The following is a 23,946-nucleotide window of genomic DNA, read 5'->3' as shown; positions in this document are numbered from 1 at the left end:
AAAAAAAAAAAAAAAAAAAAGAGTTTAATTTCTCCCATCATTTTTACTCAGCAAAATGTGAAATGGCAGCTTGTGTACCTAAGTTATTTACATATTTTCCTCTTTAATCACCCATTTTTTAGAAGACATACAGTTCATTTAGCAACCAGTTATGTCCTAGTTTCATCACTATATTTATTTTCCATCTTTAATGAATGAATCATTTAAAAAATCATAGTTTATAAAGTAATACTTGTGGGGCGGCACCTGTGGCTCAAAGGAGTAGGGCGCTGGCCCCATATGCCGGAGGTGGAGGGTTCAAACTCAGCTCTGGCCAAAAACTGCAAAATAAATAAATAAATAAATAAAATTTAAAATAATAATAATAAAGTAATACTTGCTTCTACTATTTCATGCAAAAAATCCAGGTCCAACAATTTCATTCTTTATTACTCTCCCCCTACATGTCTCACCACCAAATAAGACTACCTACATCCAAACAGATTAATGTGGTTTTTTTTTGTTTGTTTGTTTTTTGCAGTTTTTGGCTGGGGCTGAGTTTGAACCCACCACCTCTGGCATATGGGGTTGGCGCCCTACTCCTTTAAACCACAGGCGCTGCCCCAGATTAATGTGTTTAGAAATGCAGCTCTCTCATGTAAAATTTCCAGGCTTAGTTATTAATACAGACTATATCCAGAAGTAACTGTGACTTTGACACAAGCCAAAATTCAGGAAACTAGTTATGGTAAAGTTAGAGAAATGAGAATTAGAGAAAAAGGCTGTCAGGTCATCTTACAGTGTGTAAAGAATCAAATACCCTTTGGGAAGGCATATTTCAAAAAACCTTGGCATGATTGCATGGAAATGAAATTTTTGAAAGAAAGAAGATTCAAGAGGTTAGGAAGGTACTGAAAATGTGGTTCTAACCAATAATTTCAGATGATGTCAGTAAAAGGGAGGTACTAAACAAACAAGAATGATAGCACAGGACTCAACCAAAATACTGAAAAAAGCAGTGTGGGATAATGAATCCAGTATCATTTAATGTCAGGTTAAGTCATTCTCCTCAGGGAACATGCTTCTTCCTCTGCAAAATGGGGACGACATTTGCTATGTAGAACTGTTGTGGGGGTTTTCTACCTACTTAGTCCAACATTTCTTTGCAGTTCTTTCTGTCCTTAAGCTATATCCCACTAAGAGAGCAAAGTAAGAGTTCTAAGTTCAAAGTTATTTAATTCTTATTTTCTTTGATAGCTACATTATCAATTTGACATAGTTAGATCCATAAACTGATTTCAATTTGTATTCCACATTAGAATTTACTTTTTTCACTTTTTTTTTTTTTTTTTTTGAGACAGAGCCTCAAGCTGTCACCCTCGGTAGAGTGCAATGGCATCACAGCTCACAGCAACCTCCAATGCCTGGGCTCAAGCGATTCTCCTGCCTCTGCCTCCCTGAGACTACAGGTGTCTGCCACAATGCCCAGCTATTTTTTGGTTGCAGCCATCATTGTTGTTTGGTGGGCCCAAGCTGGATTTGAACCTGCCAGCTCTGGTGTATATGGCTGGCGCCTTAGCTGCTTGAGCCACAGGCACCAAACCTTTTTCATTATTTTTAATTTATTGACTAAACATAGTTTGGGTGAAGACTAATCTTCCCATATCATACTATTCTTCAATAAGGTAAATTTTGGCCTGTTATCTATGGACTTGAATCTATACAATATGGTTAGCACTTACATCTACAGTTGAAAACTGCATAGTACTTATGATCAATTTTGAGATATTTGTTTATGGCTATTGAAAAGATTACAGTTAAGAATCTTCATAAGTTAGTCCCATTAATTTAGACAGCAGTTGCATAGTGCTATGTGCCAAACACTTTACTTTTATTGTAATTTTTTTGTTTTTTTCTGAAACAAGAGTCGCACTCTGTCGCCCTTAGTGGAGTGCTATAGCATCACAGGTCACAGCAACCTCCAACTCTTGGGCTTTAAGTGATTCTCTTGCCTCAGCCTCCCAAGTAGCTGGGACTATAGGCGCCCACCACAACGCCCAGCTAATTTTTTGTTGCAATTGTCATTGCTGTTTGGTAGGCTCAGGCTGGGCTCAAACCCACAAACCTTAGTGTATGTGGCTGGCACCCTAACCACACTCTATTTCCTAGTGTAGAGTATAGTAGTGTCATCATAGCTCACTACAGTCTCAAAATCCTGGGCTTAAGTCAGGGGTCTTCATACTTTTTAAACAGGGGGCCAGTTCACTGTCCCTCAGACTATTGGGAGGGCCAGACTGTGGGCCCTGGGACAAGTCGGCTGCTAAGCAGGACAGGCAGCAGCGGTAAAAACACCTGGTGGGCCAGATAAATGTCCTAGGCAGGCTGCACGTGGCCCACGGGCCATAGTTTGAGGACGCCTGGCTTAAGTAATCCTGCTTCCACCTCCAGATCACCAGGAACTCCAGCTAATTTTTCTATTTGGGTTTTTTTTTTGAGACAGAGTCTCAAGCTATTGCCTTGAGTAGACTGCCACTCTGAGCTAACATTATAGCTCACAGCAACCTCCAATTCTTGGGCTCAAGCAGTCCTCTTGCCTCAATTTTTCTATTTTTAGTAGAAATGGGGTCTTGCTTTTGCTCAGGCTGGTCTCAAACTCATGAGCTCAAGCAGTCCATTTGCCTCAGGCCTCCCAGAGTGCTAGGATTATATGGGCATGAGCCACCAAACCCAGCCAGGATTTTGCTCGTATTTTTTTTTTTTTAGAGACAGGGTCTCACTTCATTATCCTCAGTAGAATGCTGTGGTGTCACAGCTCACAGCAACCTCCAGCTCTTGGGCTTAGCAGATTCTCTTGCCTCAGCCTCCTGAGTAGCCGGGAGTACAGGTGTCCACCACAATGTCCAGCTATGGATCTCACTCTTGTTTAGGCTGGTCTTGAACTCTTAGCCTCTAGTGATCCTTACACCTCAACCTCACAGGGTGCTAGGATTACAGGTATGAAGCCTGGCCTCCAAAGCACTTTTAATATGCTTTTATATTAAGTCATTAAACCTGAAATATCCATTTGAATCAAAGGTTTAGTTTATTATACACATATTTCAAACAAGAAACAGTACAACTAATCAAAGCGTGCACCTAAATTACAGGGTGTCCCAAGTCACCATACATAGGAAAAATTATAATAATAGATATCTTGGGATGTATTTTTCATAAGTAGGAAAGAAGACTTTATGTGTGTAGAAAGAAACGGCTAACAAATAGAGAATATTTTGTAAAATTTTGTAACAAATATTTTGTAATAAAGGTACCTTTACCTACAATTTCCCATTTTCCCAATGTATGGTGACTTTGAAGATACCCTGCATTGACAGTTTTGCCACCTTAATGGTAGCTTGTGTATGCCACAGTGAAGAAGCCTGGAACATGATTGGTGATGAAATCTCAAAAGGCATTTTCCATAGTTTGTTGAGAATGGAGTATTTTTCCTTGAAAGAAATCATCCAAAGTCTGGAAGAAGTAGTAGTCAGTTGATACACGGTCTGGTGAATACACTGGATGACAGGGAGTTTCCAAGTCCAGCTTCAATAGTTTGAGCAGTGTTCTTTGTGCAATAGCATTGTCTCTATTGATAGTCTCAGATGCTTAATTGTAAGTATCCTCACCATGTTATCCATTTGGTTGCAGTAGACATCTGCTATAATCAACTACCTAAGTTTCATGAAACTACAGTGGACAATACCAGTGCTGGACCATCAAAGACATATTTGACATTTTTTTGATGAATATTCAGTTTTGAACTGTGTTTCAGCACTTCATCTTTATCTAACCACCGTGCTGAATGCTTGAAATTGTCACAAAGAATCCATTTTTCATCACACATAATAATATTGTATAGAAATGATTCATTCACCTTTATGCTGTGATAGTAAAGAAAGGCAAGCTTCAAGACAACTTCTATTCTAAAGTTCATTTAATTCATGCAGAACTCTTCTATCCAGTGTCTTTATCTTGCTGATTTTTTCCAAATTGTTTAACATTGTTGAAATGGTAATTCAAAACTTGCTGCTAATTCACACATAGGCTGAGATGGATTCACTTCCACTATAGCTTTCAAGTCATCATTATTCACCTTGGTCTCAGGATGCCCTTGTGGCTCATTTTCAAAATTAAAATCACTAGAACAGAACTTCTCAAACCATTGATACACTATACGTTCATCTTCCCAAACACTTTGTTGATATTTTGAGCTGTCTGTATTGTACTAGTTCCATGACAGAACTCATATTAAAAAATAACACAAATTTTCAACTAATCCCTGGTTTCACAAAAGTTGCTATTAAAAAAACTGCAAGATAACCACAAGCCAAAATATGTGTTCGACTGGATGAAGATATACCTTTACAATAAACAAAAAACCCCAAGGAGAGTCAAAGTGAAATGTCAGAGATATCAACTGTCAAACTTATTACTTAAGGAAATTGGACATTTCATACTTTTGAGAGAGTCTCACTCAAGTCACCCTGGGTCCAGTGCTGTGGCATCATTATAGCTCACAACTTTAAACTCTTAATCTTAGGCAATACTTAGAGTTTCATATTTTATGTTTCATAATAAGAAAATTAATAAACTGTATCATAAATTATCTTATAGGCTATCTATGATTATCAATTATCCTTAACTTTTAGAACCCTTTATCTATACTTGGTTACTATCTTGCTCTATTTGGGCTGCTGTAATAACGTAGATGACCAGGTGGTTTATTAGCAATAAAAATTCATTTCTTATAGTTCTGGAGCCTGAAAGTCTGAGATCAGAGTCTGAAAGAGTGCGAGCATGGCTGAATTCTGGTGAGGACCCTCTTCTGGGATGCAGACTGATACTGTATCCTCATATGGCAGAAAGAGGCACTGACCTCTTTCTAATCACCTCCCAAAGGCGTGACCACTTTATGCCATCACTTTGGGGGATTAGGATTGCAACATATGAATTTGAAAGGAAAGACCACAAACATTCAGTCCATTAATAGTTACTAAGTTCAACTAATAATGTTAGGGTAACGGTTTACATACTTAGCTAGTTGGAGGAAATCTACCCTAGGACCATAAACTACATGTGTAATACACTCACCAACGTCAGCTGGCATAAGAAGGTTGACAAAATGCTAACATAGGGGCTTTATCAATACTGGAAAATCCCCAAATACACGTTACCTTTGATAACAGGTAGAAAAGCACTTGCAAATAAACATTTGGATATGCCACCTGGTATAAGATCTTTTCTCTTAGTGCACTAAGGTGGAAGAAGGTAGCGATCCAAGTATCGGGGGATGATTATGTGCATATGGAAAAAATGATGTGGCCAGGGATAACGGCTCATGCTTGTAATCCCAGCACTTCAGGAGGCCAAGGTGGGAGGATTCCTTGAGTCCAGGAGTTCGAGACCAGCATAGACAACACAGCAAGACCTCGTCTCTACAAAAAACAAAAAAAATTAGCCAAGTGTGGTAGCACCTATAGTCCCAGCTACTCAGGCTGGGAGGAGGATTTCTGGAGCCCAGGAATTTGAGGCTAAAATAGGCTATGATGATGTCCTTGCACTCCTGCTTAGGTGTCAGAGTGAGACCCTGTCTCTTTAAAAAGAGGAAGTATGGGTAGCCAAGTATAACACAATGCTATATCCTAATCTAAAAACAGCCAATTGCTTCAGTGATTATAAGGTAGACAAATAACGGCAATATTTATATTCTAGGCATCAAATGTGATAAGAGATTAATCCATTTAGTTGCTTAACTACAATACCAACAGCTACCATATGTGCCTTGTACTGTGGTATTTCAGGTATATTAACTTTAATTCGTACAACCATCCTTCAAGGCAAGAGGAATCATCCTCATTTACAGATTTAAAAAAAACTAAAGCTCAATGAGGCCAAGTAACAGGCCCAAAGCCATATAGCTGGTAAATGGCAGAGCCAGAATTTGAACTGAGTTCTGATTTCAACTCCATTCTAACTATAACATTCTGAATAAAATAATTTTCTAAGAATTCAACATATCTTATATACTCACTTTTATTTTAAACTAAGAGACAGGATTCATGAAGATGAAGGGGGGACAGGAACTATTTTCAGTTGGGGGAGAATAAAGAATAAGCATTTAGATAATGTTTTGAGCATAAAGAAAACATGTACAGCAAAGCCAGAATTAGACATCAGATTTCAGTATAAGTAGTCTTCAAGTTAAAAATACGTAATTTGTACTGTATCACACCCAAACTGGTATATGTTTTTTCTCCTCACTCCATCCAACCACAGCGGTCCTCTCAGCAAATAGCAATCATTTTAGTCCACACTAATGTTCCCTCCCAGGGGCTCAAAGGAAGAGCACTGGAGCCTGCCTCTTCTGTATTACCTTGCTTCTTCAATGCAGAGATCATTTACCCAGTATAAGTTCCTCATCTCCCCCAGGTGTACCCCCCCAACACCATAACACACAACACATATCACAGGCACATGCATGCACTCATACATATCTGCCTCATTTCCACTGAGTTAAATCTACCTCAGGTTACTACACTCCAGGAACTCTCTTAGAACATACATTCTATATAATTCCTTTCTTAAGACAGGCATGGTGGCTCAAACCTATAATCCTAGCACTTTGGGAGGTTGAGGCAGGTGGATAGCTTGGAGCTCAGGAGTTTGAGACCAGCTTGAACATGAGTGAGACCCCATCTCTACTAAAAACAGAAAAACTAGCTGGGCATTGTGGCATCCCAGCTACTTGGGAGGCTGAGGCTAGAGGATCTCTTGAGCCCAAGGGTTTGATGTTGTTGTGAGTTATAATGCCACGCGCTACCCAGGATGATGGAGTAAGACTCTGCATCCAAAAAAAGAAAAAAATTCCTTTCTTTTCTTTTGTTGATAGAGCAATTTGTAAGCAAAAACAAATGAACAAACCCCAAAATATTGTTGACAAATTTAAGAGTCTCAGTGAAGCACCTATTATCACATAGGAGGTACAATATAAGCCAGGGTGTCCAGTCTTTTTTTTTTTTTTTTCTCCACTGCACACTGAAAGAATAAGAGTTATCTTGGGTCATACATTAAATACACAAAAACTAACAAAAGCTGATTAGCAAAAAAAAGTCCATGCATACTTCTTATGATATGTGACACCACAGATAAGCAAAAACAGTCCTCACAAAATCAGCATACAGGCTTGGCACCAGTAGCTCAGCAGCTAGGGTGACAGCCACATACACTGGAACTGGTGGGTTCGAATCCAGCCTGGGCCTGCCAAACAACAATGACAACTACAACCAAAAAATAGCTGGGCATTGTGGTGGGCACCTGTAGTCCCAGCTACTTGGGAGGCTGAGGCAAGAGAATCACTTAAAGCCCAAGAGTTTGAGGTTGCTGTGAGCTGTGACATCACCGCACTCTACCCAGGGTGACAAAGTAAGACTCTGTCTCAAAACAAGAACAAAATCAGCATGAAGTTTGGACATCCCACATTCTGCCGCTTATACTACAAGCTTTGAAGTCAAACATACAGAATCAGAGAAATAACCTACCCTCTCATTCCTTTGAATCTTTTAAAAATGCTATTCGTAAAGCAACCATATTACTTTTTATTTTCTTGTTGTTGTGGAAGTAAATATTTCAGCTACAACATAGTTTTATGTGCTAGCCTAGAAACCTAACTTTGGTAATGATCCAGAGAATCAATTGACCAACCTACAAATTAACTTTCATCTTATAATATTAAAGTTGGGAATGACTACATAAGTAGCTAGCCCTCATTTTCCAAATTCAAAAAAATGAAGACTGAATTCTGAGATATACAGCTATTGAACAATAAGTTGGTATATATAACAATCTGAGTATCATACTTGTGAAAATGAGATACGAAGCTGAAGAATGGCATATATTTCTGTCTCCTGAGTTTTAGTCCCTTTCACTTGAACATCATGCTTTCACCTCAACCAGAACTAAACCAAACTCCTTGTTTTTACAATCACGTCACTCTCAAAATTCCTAAATCTATTCCCTTGCCCAAGTTCAAAATCTCAGTGTCAATCATAACATCATTTTTTCCCCCACCATGTGCAAGCTTAGACTAAATGCTACCTAAGGTTCAAAGATCAATAAATCATATCTCCTGTACTCAAGGAACTTAAAAAATCTATTCTAGAAAAAAATTATATTAGAAAATGCTACCACACAAATTACTATAATACAGATATGCTACTATAAAATGTGCAAGGTGTTACCAAGGGGAAAGATCACTTTAAGCAGGGGATCAAAAAAGGTGTTCATAAAGATGGCAGTTGAAAATATGCTTAGAAGGCCTGGGCATGGTGGCTTATGCCTGTAATCCTAGCAGTCTGGGAGGCCGAGGCAGGAGGATTCCTTGAGCTCAGGAGTTTGAGACCAGCCTGAGCAAGAGACCAGCCTAAGCAAGAGCGAGACCCCATCTTTACTAAAAATAGAAAAATTAGCTGGGCATTGTGGCTGGTGCCTGTGGCCCTACCTACTCCATAGGTTGAGGCAGGAAGATCTCTTGAACTCTCAGAAGTTTGAGGTTGCTGTGAGTTAGGGTGACGCCAGGGCACTCTATCTTGGGTAACAGTGAGACTTTGTTTGCCTCTCTCTCTCACACACATACATACACACACAAGAAAGAAAATATGGTTAGAAGATGGATAAGATACTGATAAAACAGGGACTAGGATGAGTCAGAGGGCATTTCAAGCTGAGAATAAACAAAACAAGCAAAGCCTTAGAATACAAATTTAGGAAACAGAAAGTAATACAGAGAGGCTAGAATGTAGATCTATGCAAAGAAAAAAACAGAATAACTATAAGGTTGGAAAGATAAGTTGGAGCCATCCTGTAAAAATCTTTGAATGCCTCTTTTTCTCAGTGGAAGATGAAAAGTCACTAATAGTTTCTGGTACAAGCACACGCAGTGATTAAGAGCCAGGATCAGCTGAGTGACCTTGGGCAAGTTACTTAACTTCTCTTTAACTCCGTGGGGCTAATCACAGCACTTATATGGGATATTGTATTCATTAAATTAACATATGTCAAGTGCCTAGAAAAGAATGTCACTAAGTAAATGCTATATAAGTATTTACTATTGTTACTTTAGAACAATATTTGTCCTTTAGAAAGATAAATTTAGCAGCAATGTATAGAAATAAGGACTAGAATGGAAATTTCCCTGCCTTCTCTATACCTTTACTCTTGCTATTCTATTTTCAAGGACAAGTATTGCCCAAATTTTCCTCATTATTTAAGTCCTCATTATAAATCTATCATGTATTAAGCTCAAATTCCACCTCTTCTATTACTACATAGTCATATGTATATAATTTTAATTTATCTTCCTAGAATATATGTACCTCAAGGATAAAATGGTTTTTTTGTTTGTTTAAATATAATCCCTCTGAAAATTCAGTACAGGTACCTTACAAACCATACATACTTCAACAGCATTTGTTGTGAGACAGGGTAGAATAAAGTCCAGTGGAACAGAAAATACTTATTGGGAAGATTTAGAGAATATTCATAGTAAATTAGAGATTTATTTTATTAAACTAATGGTATTTTATAAACGAAATGGTCACATCTTTGATAGTCTAAGAGGCCTTAGAGATTTTTCCTTTGGAAGTTAGTGAACTAGTAACAGAACTGATCTGAACTATTTTTGAAAAGAATCTCTGAAAAAAAAAAAAAAGAAAAGAAAAGAATCTCTGTTATTGTAGTTAAAAGTAGACCCAATAATTTTCCAGGTAAACAACTTAATGTGGATATATTACAAATGGGGAGACAAGTGAAATTTGTTCTTCCCTTTTCTTACTTGACCCACCCAACTGCACTTTTCTTTACTCCTGCTTAATCTCTAACTATAGTAATATATGGTCCCTAGTTGAATGGGTCTATATTAAAAGTCAACAGCTGCCTTTTTCTCAATATATACAATGGCAAGTGTCAAAATGCCAAATGTGACATTTTATTTATAGCAAAACTAGTTATCATGAGATACACAAAAAAATATAGCCTTTTCCTGATTTAAAAAAAAATAGTGATTCAAAGAAATGTCAGCTTGCTTTAAAACTGAATTGGAGTCATACACTGAAGAAACTTCACATAAGCAACCCACATATTGCTTGGCACATACAAATACATGTAAGTATCACTAATAGCAAGGATTCATCTGTTTTTACAGTTTACAAGAGAATACACAGTAAAGCTGACATATACAGAATATAAAAACAAATTAAGTAGTAAAAGATTTTGATCCAGGTACTTATTTTTAGGTACTTTGATATTCAAAGACGTTTAAGTATCCTCATGGCTCTTAACTAGCCTTTTCAGTGTTTCTACAATAGCTTTCCCAAACATTCCTTTTTCATTAAACTACAGCGGATAAAGAATGAAATAACCACTATTTCCAATCTGTTGTTACCACCAGTTGTGTAACTATTAAACTTTTTATTTATTTATTTATTTATTTATTTTTTTGGAGACAGAGCCTCAAGCTGTCACTCTGGGCAGAGTGCCCTGGCATCACAGCTCACAGCAACCTCCAACTCCTGGGCTCAAGCGAGTCTCCTGCCTCTGTCTCCCAAGTAGCTGGGACCACAGGCGCCTGCCACAACGCCTGGCCATTTGTTTTTTTTGGTTGCAGCCATCATTGTTGTTTGGCGGGCCCGGGCTGGATTCGAACCCGCCAGCTCAGTTGTATGTGGCTGGCGCCTTAGCCACTTGAGCCACAGGTGCAGAGCCTATTTATTTTCTGACTCAGTGTCTCAAGCTGTTGCCCTGGGTTGAGTGCCATGTCATCATAGCTAACAGCAACCTCCTACTCAGGCCCCAAGTGATCCTCTTGCCTCGGTTTTCTATTTTTAGTAGAGTCGTGGTCTTGCTTTTGCTTAGGCTGGTCTTGAACTCATGAGCTAAAGCAATCTACCCTTCTCGGCCTCCCAGAGTGCTAGGATTACAGGTGTGAGTCACTGTGCCCGGCCCTATTAAACTTTTTAGTAGCTAGCTACTTAGTTGGATAAGGAATTAGAAAGCATGTGGAACAAAATGTGCAGAACTTGAAAATAAAATATTCTGACAAACAAAAGGATATGCCATGTTTACATGAAATATTAACAGGTAAAGCCATGAATATGAAATTTATACTTATATAATGTCACTATATAATCTCATCTCCTGGGTTTACTTATAAGAGATATCAAACAAGGTCACTATATAAATATATAGTGGAACATTTCAGGCTATTCCAATAAGTTTTTATATTGCAATAATACCAATTCCATAAACAGCAGCACTTAATTACATATTAGAGTAAGGACTGAGTAGAGGACTGACATATATGACTATTACCATGCCAGTTCTAATTTCTCCTGTAAGATTAAGCAAGATGGCCCACTACATAAGTATGCATTGAAATGGGATATGGAAAAACCAACCCATAGTTACATTATAGAAGCTAAAGATAACTAGAAAAAAATTGATTACATAAACTAAAATATTCTCAGTTACACTGTTTGTTGGGTTTCCATAAAGAAACAGCTATCTAATATATTTCAAACTTATTTTCAGACTTTGAAGTGAGACATACTGACTTGATACTCCAACTTTATAGACTACCAGCTATTAGGTATATTCCTGTAAAAACAACTTTTCATGATTTTCACAATCCGTGGTGGTTAATATTCTAACCTATAGAACAGAAAATTGGGGTCTGAAACTGCATAAAAAAGAGGTCTTAATCAGGCCTGAGTGATAAAATTTTTATTAATTAACAAATCCTCAATGCAACTTGTTTAAGATCAATTAAGTCGCTAGTAAATAGTGACATGGACTTGACTACATGTTGGTTAGCACTAAAACCTATGTGCCCTTCCCACGATGCTAGGCTGTCTTTCACTTAGAAAACCTCTTCAATCTGTTCCAGAAACACATAAACTCGATACACTCCTTGGTTTTGGTACTTACATGTGTCCCATTAAGTTTATATTACCACTACAACTGACTAAGCTATCTCTCTTCCCAGATTGGACCCAGCTGGGCTTCAAGAATATTCAAATACAGACACACCATGTTGCCTTAAATCTCTTTTTGGAACAAGGCGGTGTATAAGTAAATAAATAAGACTGGTAATAGAAAAGGGGATCACTAAAAAATTCAAATGTTTTGATCTTTAACATAATAAATAATAATTCTGACTAACATTTAAGCATTTACTATGAATCAGACAATATGCTAATCTTTTAGACACCAAATTTCCTCACAACTATCCTTTGAGGTGAATATAACTCCATTTTATAGCTTAGAAATCAAGTTAAGTGCCCCAAATCATAAATCTAATAAAAAGAGAACCTGAGAATCAAATCTAGACATGTCTGACTCCAAATCCCACAAAACTACTTTACCAGTATTTACCAGAAAAGAGATTACAATGACATTGTTTTCAGTCACACTTAACCGAAGAGTAGAGGACTGACATATATGACTATTACCATGCCAGTTCTAAAAGAAGCTCTGACAGCCATATGGAAGGATTCAGTTATGGCCAGTCTAATGAATAAATCAGCACTCCATAATTTCTTTTTCTGAATTTCTTTCTTTTAATGATTTCTATTTACTCATGCCACCTGCTTATACTCTTAGTCCTAAATTCTTCTTCTTCAAATCCTTTAGACCTTATACCCTTCATCCTGATTATTTCTGTTGGTAAAGGCAAAAAGAGATGACTTTGGGTACTAAGATTGTTAAGGAAATATTAATGCTTGTTTGTCCAGGAAATCTAATCTCATACTGAAAAATCTGGCCTATACTATGAAATTCACAGTATTATAAATGATTTCAAGCTTTAAGCATGTTCTATGACTACTGCAAAAAGACTGGTTTTTGAATTTTCATTGAAAGTTCTTATTATTTGTATTCCGAAATAAACAATACTGTTAACATCACATAATAAAAAACAAAATATGTCAGACTGGGAAATCCCAACACAACAGCATGGAACTGGGGCATGAAAAGCAGCAAGTGAAACAGATTTATGAAGGCCATGAATAAAAATGAAACTCAATTTCATTGTCCAAATCAAGTAGAAAGGCACAATCTATCCCAATTCTGATAATGGGATAGATTGTGGTAGAATGGAATACACACAGGGAACAGTTCCTTCCATTTTAACAAGGCAAGATAAAGGGTATGACACAACTGAGGAATTTCAGAAAAAAGAACATTTCATTTTGCCAGACTTGACCAAGGAGGCTTGTTAACCATAACAACTGTATGGGGAAAGTGTACTTTTCCAAAAAGGAGTACCATCAACTGCATATTTAAATTGCACAAATTGTGCCAAAAAGCATTTTCCTATAAAGACAACAGCAATGAAAGGAATGAGATGCAAATACCAAGGTGACAGCCATGTTAAGCAGTAGATCTTCATGCTTCTGGAGTCTGCAAGGATTACCAACCTTTTACAGATCCTTCTTAAGATGGAGGGGTGGAGTGGTACTTTAACTTTTCTTTGAAGGCTGTTTATTCCTGTACAAATAGATCAGATAAGACTGAGAGCTAAAATTCAGGCCAAAAAGAAGGGTAGACTTCCCCCTGCTTCTTTATGTGAGGTTCTGGAAGCATCCTGCCACCTTTCTGTAGTCTGAGGAGAAACATCTAATCGCGTACTAGAAAATCTGGCCTACCTTGTGAAATTTCTTCAACTGCTGCCTTTGCACGTATTTTCAAGAATTGACCCTACAGCAACTTAGTTAACTTTATTCTTTGAAACATTTCCAATATAGGCTCCTGGAATTAATCTTTCTTTTTTATTTTTTTGAGATAGAGTCTCACTATGTCACCCTGGGAAGAGTGCCATGGAGTCATAGCTCACAGAAACCTCAAACTCTTGGGCTTAAGCCAGTGGCTCTCAACCTGTGGGTTGCAACCTACAGCAACTGTATTAAAGGTTTGCTGCATTAGAAAGGTTGAGAACCACTGGTTAAGTGATTCTCTTGCCTCAGCCTCACAAGGAGCTGTATTACAGGTGCTGGCCACACGCCTGGCAGCTGTCATTTTTGTTTAGCTGGCCAGGGCCAGGTTTGAACCCATCAGCCTCAGTGTATGCGGCCGGTGCTTTAACCACTGTGCTATAAGTGCCGAGCCCAAATTGATCTTTCCTATTTTTGTGCTCTAGATCCTTAAAGATCGTGACTGTAAAGAGTTTCTTGCATGGTAAGAACTTGACTAATTAGGTGGCTCATGCCTGTAATCCTAGTACTTTGAAAGGCTGAGGTAGGTGGATTGCCTGGGCTCATGAGTTCAAGGCTAGCCTAAGGCAGAGCAAGACATAAACATAGCTAGGCATTGTGGTGAGCGCCTTTAGTCCTAGCTACCTTGGGAGGCTGAGGCAAGAAAATCACATAAGCTCGGCTCGGCACCTATAGCTCAACCGGCTAAGGCACCAGCCACGTACACCTAAGGTGGCGGGTTCAAATCCCCAGCCCGGACCCGCCAAACAACAATGACGGCTGCAACCAAAAAATAGCCGGGCGTTGTGGCAGGCGCCTGTGGTCCCCGCTACTTGGGAGGCTGAGGCAGGAGACTCGCTTGAGCCCAGGAGGTGGAGGTTGCTGTGAGCTGTAATGCCACGGCACTCTACCCAGGGGGACAGCTTGAGGCTCTGTCTCAAAAAAAAAAAAAAAAAAAAGAAAATCACATAAGCTCAAAAGTTTGAGGTTTTTGTGAACTAGAATGCAATGGCATTCTACCAAGGGTGACAAAGTGAGACTCTGTCTCAAAAAAAAAAGCTGGACTAATTAAATTACCACAATATTCTGATTATTACTATTAGATGAAGAAAAATATGTGTCAAAATGAGGGAAGACTCTGCACTAAAACGTGGGAGTCCACAGAAACCAAAGTCAGCACGTTTGCCACACTGTATAAGGAAGACAGGCCCAGTATGTGAGGAATTAGAGTGATCAGATGACAAGAAAGAGCTTCCCTCTTATGCAGAGGCGGTGTTCCTCTAGGTAGAATCACCCGTACTCTTCTGTGCCCCTGTTTTATTTTTGTGTTCACCAAAGAGCCTTCTAAGCCAGCTTCCTTTCCTAAACACTTTGATACTGGAAAGATCACCTGGATAGGAAGCCTGGGAATTCTAGGCTCTGGAAAGGCAATATATGAACCTCTTCATTAAAAATCAGTAAATGAATAAGCTGAAAAAAAAAAAATGAGGCCCAGGTGAGTGGACTGCCTGAGCTTACAAATTTGAGAACAGCCTGAGTCACAGCAAGACCCCATCTCTAAAAATAGCTGGGGTTGTGGTGGGTGCCTGTAGTCCCAACTCCTTGGGAGGCTGAGGCAAAAGAATCAAATAAGCCCAAGAGTTTGAGGTTGCGGTGAGCTGTGATGCCATAGCTCTCTACTGAGGGCAACAAAGTGAGACTCTGCCTCAAAAACAACAAAAACAAAAGAACAAATTTAAAAAGTCTTTGTACCACTTTACCATTATGGAATTTTATTCTTGGAAGTAAAAGAAACTAAATGGTCCAAAAGTCCACCAACTACTGAATGGATAAATAAAATGTGGTCTGTCCACATAAAGGAATATTATTTAGTAATAAAAACATAGCTAGTCTTGGTGGTGTACATCTGTAGTTCATGCTACTCAAGAGGCTAAGGTAGGAGGACTGCCTGAAGCTAGAAGTTTGAGACCAGCCTAGACAACGCAGTAAGAAAGATGAAGAAAAAAAAAAAAGAAATACATGCTGTACTCTCTCCCTCCTTTCTTTCTTTCTCTCTTCCTCCTCCTCCTTTGTCTTGCCCTTTAGCCTTCCATTATGGGATAACATAGCAAGGAAGCCTTGTCAAATGTAGGCACCTTGACATTGGACTTCTCAGCATCCAGATCTGTGAGCAGTAAATTTCTTTTTATTATAAATTTAAAAAGAAAGAAATATATGCTATAATGTAGATAAACTTTGAACACATTAAATGAAAGAAGCTAGTCATAAATGACCACATAGATTCTCATGATATAAAATGTCCAGAATAGGAAAATCTACAGAAAGTAGACTAGGGGTTGCCTAGGGATAGGAGGTTGGGGGTGATGGCTAAAAGGTATGTGGTTTCTTTTTGGAGTGGTAAAATTGATTGTGGTGATGGTGGCAAAGAACTCTGTGAATATACTAAAAAGCTATTGAATTGCATACTTTAAATTGATGAACTTTATAATTATAAATTATGTGAATTATAACTTAATAAAGCTATTTGAAAGATATTTACTGAAAATTAGACTCAAAAGGCCAATAAAGAAATTGTACTGGGGCAGCGCCTGTGGGTCAAAGGAGTGAGGTGCCAGCTCCATATGCCAGAGGTGGTAGGTTCAAACCCAGCCCCGGCCAAAAACTGCAAAAAAAAAAAAAAAAAAAAAGGAAATCATATTAATGATTTTTTTTTAATTAAAGGAGAACATTAATCTCAAAATTTATGCCCTGAAGTAAACAAACTCTCTTTCTTTATAAGGCATGTCCAAAGTGATTAACAAAACAAAGTTCTAGATAGGTTTGTATATCGACTCATGTTACAGAGCTCCTTCATGCTCAAGCATCTTTGTGATCATTGAAGTTGTCATAGTTCAAGGAAAACAGCTATTACTTAATAATCTTCTAGTATTAAAAAAGAATTTAAAAAATAATTTTCTAGTAAATAGGTCTGCTTGGGTAGCTTATATAAATGACAATTTTTTTTGTTTTTGGAGACAGAGTCTCACTTTGTCGCCCTGAGTAGAGTGCCATTGCATCACAGCTCACATCAACCTCAAACTCTTAGCTCAAACAATCCCCTTGTCTCAGCCTCTCCAGTACCTGGGACTATATAAATGATACTTTTAATGTTACAAACCAGGGATCCCCAATTTGTAGGTGAGGATCTGCTTGTAGCTCTATGAGACAGATGTCAAATGCCACAGCCCATTATCTAAGGTTTACCAGGATTTCCTGTGCTAGGACAGTAGGCAGAAGACTAGGAGATGACACCTCCACCCCAAGTCTTTCACTTCTCCAAGTGTCTGCCAATCTTTAGACTTGAAAAGCAAAGTTCTTCCTTCAAACTTTCAGGTATTTCCTGCATTTTAAATAGGCAAGGTTTTCTCTCTATTCCTGAGTTTTAAATATGAGGGATGGGGAACAGTGGGAAAGGAGAGAACCCTATCAGCATGATACTCTTAGCTTAGTTGTGTTTCTTCACTCAGTCCTTCCCAGATTAGGAAAAGGGACTTCATTTGACTTGAAGTTTAGGAGAAAAAAATGGGCACAAGTGGTCTTTGCCTTTGGGAGCACTCATTTCCTCTGTTCTGTACTGCTGTCTTACTGGAGAAGGTCTCCCAATTCTTTTTTTTTTTTTGAGACAGAGCCTCAAGCTGTGCCCCTGGGTAGAGTGCCGTGGCATTACAGCTCACAGCAACCTCCACCTCCTGGGCTCAAGCGAGTCTCCTGCCTCCACCTCCCAAGTAGCTGGGACTACAGGCGCCCGCCACAACGCCCGGCCATGTTTTGGTTGCAGCCGTCATTGTTGTTTGGCGGGTCCAGGCTGGGGATTCGAACCCACCACCTTAGATGTAAGTGGCTGGCACCTTAGCCAGTTGAGCTATAGGCGCCGAGCCTCCCAATTCTTAATAGTTAAGCTTGTTCAATTCAGAGTAGGAAATTGTCCACAAATATAAATGACATTCTCCAATATCCTCTTTATTAATAAAATAATATCTTAACCCCTAAATACTTTATTTCCCCCCTTACCTAGTTCAGAATACAAGCAAAGAAGAGGGTGTTAGTTTTTGAGACCCCTAAATACAAATTACCCATCTCAACAATTTTAAAAACAACAAGAATGAAAATATTTTCAAGAAAGAATACACTAAGTTTAAGTTAGGACAGACTATAATGTGAATGTTATAACCACTCTAGAGAAATTTTGATTGGACATAGGGAGAAATTCCTTCATGCACTTGTAAGAAACTTTTGGGAAACATATGGAAATCTTCATAAAGAACACAAAGTAGCCAGGTGCGGTGTCTCATACCTATAATCCTAGCACTCTAGGAGGCCAAAGCCAGGAGTTCAAAACCAACCAGGGCAATAGTGAGAACTCATCTCTTCAAAAAATAGAAAAATTAGCCATGGTGGTACATGCCTATAGTCCCAGCTACTTGAGAGGCTGAGGCTTGGAGAATTGCTCGGGCCCAAGAATTTAAGGATGCAATGAGCTATGATGGTGATCCTGCACTCAACAATAAAAAAATACACATACAGGCAAATCTATTAGGATGATCAGAATAGTGTAATCCTAAATGGTCACTGAAATCCTTGTTTGATCCTTGGGATGATGTGTCAATAAAAGCTTCCGTACATAATTTATATTTATCAAAAGCAGCTTTGCTTAACTGTTGATTTTGTTAAAATTAACTAACACTAAATTTTTTTTTTAACCCACAAAAAGTTTGTTTCTTTAGGAGTGAGAAAGGATGACGGTGAGGTCAAGAGACTTTTAAGACCACTCTGCGAGGCCAAGGCAGGTGGATTGCTTGAACTCAAGAGCTTGAGCAAGATCAAGACCCTATCTCTACTAAACACAGGGGGGGAAAAAAAAACCCCAAAACAACAAAAAAACTAGCCAGGGGTTGTGGCAGGCACCTGTAGTCCCAGCTACTCAGAAGGCTGAGGCAGGAGAATTGTTTGAGCCCAGGAGTTTGAGGTTGCTGTGAGCTATGATGTCATAGCACTCGACTGGACAAAAGAGTGAGATTCTGTCTCCAAAAAAAAAAAGAGAGAGACTTTAAGACTGAAACCCCAATCTCCTTTTCCTGGGCAAAAATCCCAGTCACTAAAGAATCTGAACCTCATTTAAGATAAATTAAAAAATATGCCTTGATAAACTGTAGGTAGTATATCAATGCAGAGTTTTCTTGAAGGAAGTCTCTATAACACTGAAACAAATCTCATGTACAAAGCATTGACACATGGGAAAAAATGTGGAAATGACTATTTTTCATCAGCCAAATATAAAAAGTTTAAGAAATCAGATTAAATAATGGATGTCTAAGTGCTTCAAAAATGATAAAGCACCATATAAAATGAAAGATGCTGCTACTCATGTTGAGTTCCAGTAACCAGCAGAAATCTGACTTTAGTATAAGAGAATTACGTAATTTTGTCATTATATTCATCTACAGCATTTACTATTATGGATTACACCAACAGAAACTGCTAAGGATCCTTATTAGAGTGCCTCCCCCATGTATGGTACTTTCCCCATGCATATAAAATCTATTTGTTTCATCATATCTTCACAAGTTGTACATACTCCATTAGCTGTTAGAACAAATGCATGAAGTTACTGAACATAATAAAAAGAATATGTTTAATAAACATAATAAAAAGAATATGTTTTCTCTGTATTTGGACCAATAGAATACAAACAAACTAAAAATTCTGCCAGTCCAAATAGAGGACTAATATTGATATAGATTTTGGAAAGTTATTCTATACTAGTTTTTTGTTGTTCTTTCATTTCTTTCTGTGGTACTTCAAGTAGAGGCTAAGAAAGACAGAGATTATGGAGATAAAATATGGGAAGATGAGAAAAAGTCCAAATCCAAGGGGGAAGACATTTATTTAATGTGTCCTAAGCCAATTGTGTCACTTCTCACAAACTCTTGGCCTTAATTTCAAAACTGGGATGCAGACACTTTTTTTTTTTTTTTTAAATAGAGTCTTACTTTGTCACCCTTGGTTCAGTGCCATGGCATCACAGTTCACAGCAACCTCAAACTCTTGGGCTCAAGTGATTCTCTTGCCTCAGCCTAGTAGCTGGGACTACAGGTGCCTGCCACAACACCCGTTTGTTTGTTTAGCAGGCCCAGTCCTGATGGAACCCACCAGCTGCAGAGCATGTGGCTGACGCCCTGAACACTGAGCTACAGGCACTTGTTCTTAAAAACTAGCACAACAATATAACAATAATATCTTACTTTTACTGAGCACTTGCTATGTTCTAAATGTAATGAATGGGTACTCCTATTTCTTATAGGAGGAAAGAGTGCAGAGAGGCTAAAGTCACAGAGATAGTAAGTGATCAAGTTTGCATTTGAAGGCCTGACACTTCTGCTAATCCTAACACTCTGGGAAGTCCAGGGATGAAGATAGCTCAGGAGTTTCAGACCAGCCTGAGCAAGAATGAGCCTCCATCTCTACAAAAAATGGGTGGGGCAGTGTTTGCCTGTAATTACAGCTACTTGGGTAGCTAACACAAGAGGACTGCTTAAGCCCAGGAGTTGGAAATTGCAGTGAACTATGATGATCCCACTGTACTCAACCAAGGGCAACAAAGTGAGATTCCGCTTAAAAAAAAAAAAAAAAAGTTTGCGTTTGAATCTTGAAACTTTCCCTGTAGTGGTTTTCCAACTATATTCTTCAGAACCTTATAGCTCTACAAGTTCTACTTCCAAACTATATTTTATCACTAAAAAAAGCAATAAAAACATTATAATCAAAACTTTTATAGACCAAATGTAATATACCAAAGGGAACTAACACATTAACTTTATACTGTCAGGCTAAATCACTATTAGATCTTGGAATAAAGCTAGTCCTGTCACCTCTGGCATCTTAGATGAACTTCTTATAAATGTCCCATTGATTTGGTGTGTGTAACTCTACACTGTTTTTATTTTTTAAATTCAAGACTACATTTGTCTGAGCAAGTAAAACTGTACAGTGACCATACAAACAGAAGCAAATACCAGGCAAAGTTCAGGTGCATCTTATCACAAAACAAGAGCACAATAACGAACAAAAGAAAAAATATTCCTATTCATCCCAAGTTTTCAGAGGTTTAATTGCTTGACATATTTAAAGTAAAATATATGAGTTAGATATGATTTTGAAAAATTCCTCCTCTTTCAACTATGTCCTATTATTTCTCTTTTTAGGCACAGAACATTTAACTAAATAAAGGTTATTCTATGACAACAAGGGAAAATGTTAAGAAAAACAACACTCCTTCCACCCCTCTTCAGCTACACAGCCCCACTTTTACACCCTGGCTCTTATGCCCACAATCCCCTGCCATTCCACTTTGCTATACCATTCACTCTCATTTTGCCTGGTCTTCAGCTTTATCTGGCCTATTATTTCACTGACTGTATTCCATCTGTTATTCAAATGACCAATCCATTCACTCCTTTGTTGATTCACTTTCACTCTTTATCCAGTAGATATCTGGAGAGCCATCATTACAATACTTTAGCCAATACCCTAAACCAGGCATCCTCAAACTACACCTGTGGGCCGCATGCAGCCTGCCTAGGACATTTATCCGGCCAGTGGGGTGTTTTTGCCCCCACTGCCTGTCCTGCTTAGCAGCCGACTTGTCTGGCTCTCCAATGGTCCGAGGGCCAGTGAACTGGCCCCCTGTTTAAAAAGTTTGAGGACCCCTGCCCTAAATGCTTTGGCTGCCCTGTCATTATGTTGCCATGCATTAGGCAAACCCCAACCCTCAATAAAGCCTTCTACTGGCATTCATACTATTTCTGATGGTTCCTGATTTTCAGAAACATATGGAAAATTCACATACTTCAGTTACACCAGTACCAAAGTAGCTGAGCACTACTAAAGAAGGTCAACAGGGCAGACAGTTATCACAGTATATGCTCACCACCATCAACTTCAGTGAGGCTTCAGTGCTACTATGTCACTGGTTGGCATACTTCCTCTGCAACTACTTACTTTCCCAAATTCTTTTTTTGCCTCCTTAAACCTTGGACTTCTGTCTTTCACATCTCTGTGGCAACTCATAGTTGATGACTTTGCCTCCAAATTGGAAGAAGCTGCACTCATCCTATCCTTGCGTTCGTTTGAATACCAGGAATAAGAGGAGCTTGCCCTTTTCTATCTCCTTATGAATGCTATGCTACTAACCTTTTTTTCTCTTATATAACAATTCCCTCTCTCCACTATTCCATCGTTCCTATGGATACTTACTTAGTCTATTTTACTATTAGGATTCCACCTAAAACTTCTTTGCAAAAAAGATCTTTCTGCTGGAACTGCGAAATCCCTTTGCCCTTAAGTATGTAAAGTCCCAAATAAAGTCTCATAAAGAGAACCGCTATACATATAAATAGGATAAAACTACAGGTCATGAACTGAATGTTATAACTATGTAGTTATATACATAGGAGCACCAAATTCTAAGCCATCCTGATACTATCTTACATGTTTTACAATTAAGAGCTCTGCTAAAACGCCATAGGTGAGAAAAGTAGCAGAATTCTTTAAAGTGTTATTTTAATAACCAGTAAATCTGACAGCATGATTTTGTGTTACTAGGTCTAGATTGGGAAAGAGAAGGGAGGGAGAAGGAAGCAACAAATGTCTCAGCTACAGCTTTTTTTTTAAGAGCTAAAAATATTCCAGGATAAATACAGAACCGTAAGTAATACTTAAGTAAGTTTTGACTGCATAGTGATACATTTTTGTAACAGATTTTTCTTGCAGGAAGTCTGACATTCCCATCCCGCAACAGTCCCTTCACCTGCACTGAACAAGCTGTTAAAAAAAAAAAAAGACCATTTCTTAATTCAGAGCAGCTCTCCTGACAGCTGTTTACATTAATTAAAGGTTTGGTCTCACAGGTCTGAGAGGACGAGGGAGAGGGGAGAGAAGTGGCTCCAGCCGAGAAAAATCTTGCAAGCTCAGTAATCTGGGATACCCTTCAGAAGGATGCCAGCTTTTTTCCTGAGGGCACCACCTTATCTCTCCTGCCTACAGCCCCGTGGTGTTACAGCAGGCACTGCCACTGCTGGGCTGCCTGCAACTCTAATGTGTTATTTAATTTTGTAACTACTATTAAGATCTCTATAGCGTTTTTGTGATGCACTGGAATGAAAGATGCTTCATAAAATGAGGTTTATTATTAGTATTATTATAGCTCCCGGGCCTAAAATAAAGCAAAATTATAACCACATATACTTCAAAGGGAAAATCCAAAGCCACAGCGTCTCAAACACTGCCTAGCAGGCAGGGGATGGGCAGGGGGGGTGGGGTGAGGGGACTCGGATCTGGCACACCCACCCCCCTCGTACCCTCGGCCAAACCTACCAGCTCTCCCAGCATCAACTCTTAACCCTGCCTCAGGGGGTCAGCACACGCAGCCCGAGCACCTCTCACCCGACGCAGCTTACTCTGAGGGTGGAGGGGTCTGGAGTCGGACTTGACCCCTCACGGCCTCTCTTCGCCCACCAGCTCTCTGGGTGGTTCTGGCACTGCCCTGCAGGCTGCCTCACTCCCAGCCCCAGCCTCTCCGCCTGATTGCTAATTCCCTCGCAGGAACCTCAGTTTCCTTCCGTTTCCTACCTTCACTTTTTTTTTTTTTTTAAATAAAGATTGTAGCTTGTTCCTCCGCTGTCCCTCAAGTCAGGGACTGTCCCTCTACCTCCCGTCTGGAACCCACCAGCCCAGCCCACGTCTCCTTGGCTACTTTTCACTCTGCCTGGGGGTCCCGCTCGCGACCAGCCACTTTCTCTTCTCTAATCCCTTTCCCCCTCAGCCCCGGAGCTGGTCTCCCCAACGGCTGCGGGTCTCCCAGTCCCGGGTCTCCCCTCCGCCCCCTTTCTCCTCAGGCCAGCCCCCGCCGAAGGAACCCCTCCCCAAGCCTCGGTTTCTCCTCGCCAGAGGCTCACCTCCCTCCCTTCGTCCTCAGCCAATCCCCCGCCCGGCCCCGCGCGCCCACCGCTCACCCGCGGACTCCCCGGTGTTGATCCAGTCCGGGTTGGCGATGCTGGCGATGGCGAAGATATCGGCGGCCAGAAAGAGACATCCTGAGATGATGGTCAGTTTATCCATCTCCTTGCCCCGCTCCCCCCACCCCCCGAGCCCC

The 23,946-nt window shown here is 39.4% G+C and overlaps 1 protein-coding gene across 1 annotated transcript in view; it reads right to left on the bottom strand.

Moving 5' to 3' along the window:
* Positions 1 to 23,940, bottom strand: part of CUNH16orf52 (chromosome unknown C16orf52 homolog) — a 74,615-nt gene extending 50,675 nt beyond the window's left edge. The window contains exon 1 of the mRNA XM_003795711.3: positions 23,807 to 23,940. Within this exon, the coding sequence (XP_003795759.1) occupies positions 23,807 to 23,912 (106 nt within the window). The 5' untranslated portion in view covers positions 23,913 to 23,940. The remainder of the gene's footprint in view (positions 1 to 23,806) is intronic.
* Between the last annotated feature and the right edge of the window lie 6 nt (positions 23,941 to 23,946).

The sequence above is a fragment of the Otolemur garnettii genome, unplaced genomic scaffold (assembly GCF_000181295.1).
Source record: "Otolemur garnettii isolate 467f Iridium unplaced genomic scaffold, OtoGar3 scaffold00096, whole genome shotgun sequence".
NCBI classification, from domain to species: domain Eukaryota; kingdom Metazoa; phylum Chordata; class Mammalia; order Primates; family Galagidae; genus Otolemur; species Otolemur garnettii.
The sequence above is the reverse complement of the archived record's forward strand: the minus strand, read 5'-3'. Positions and strand labels throughout refer to the sequence as shown.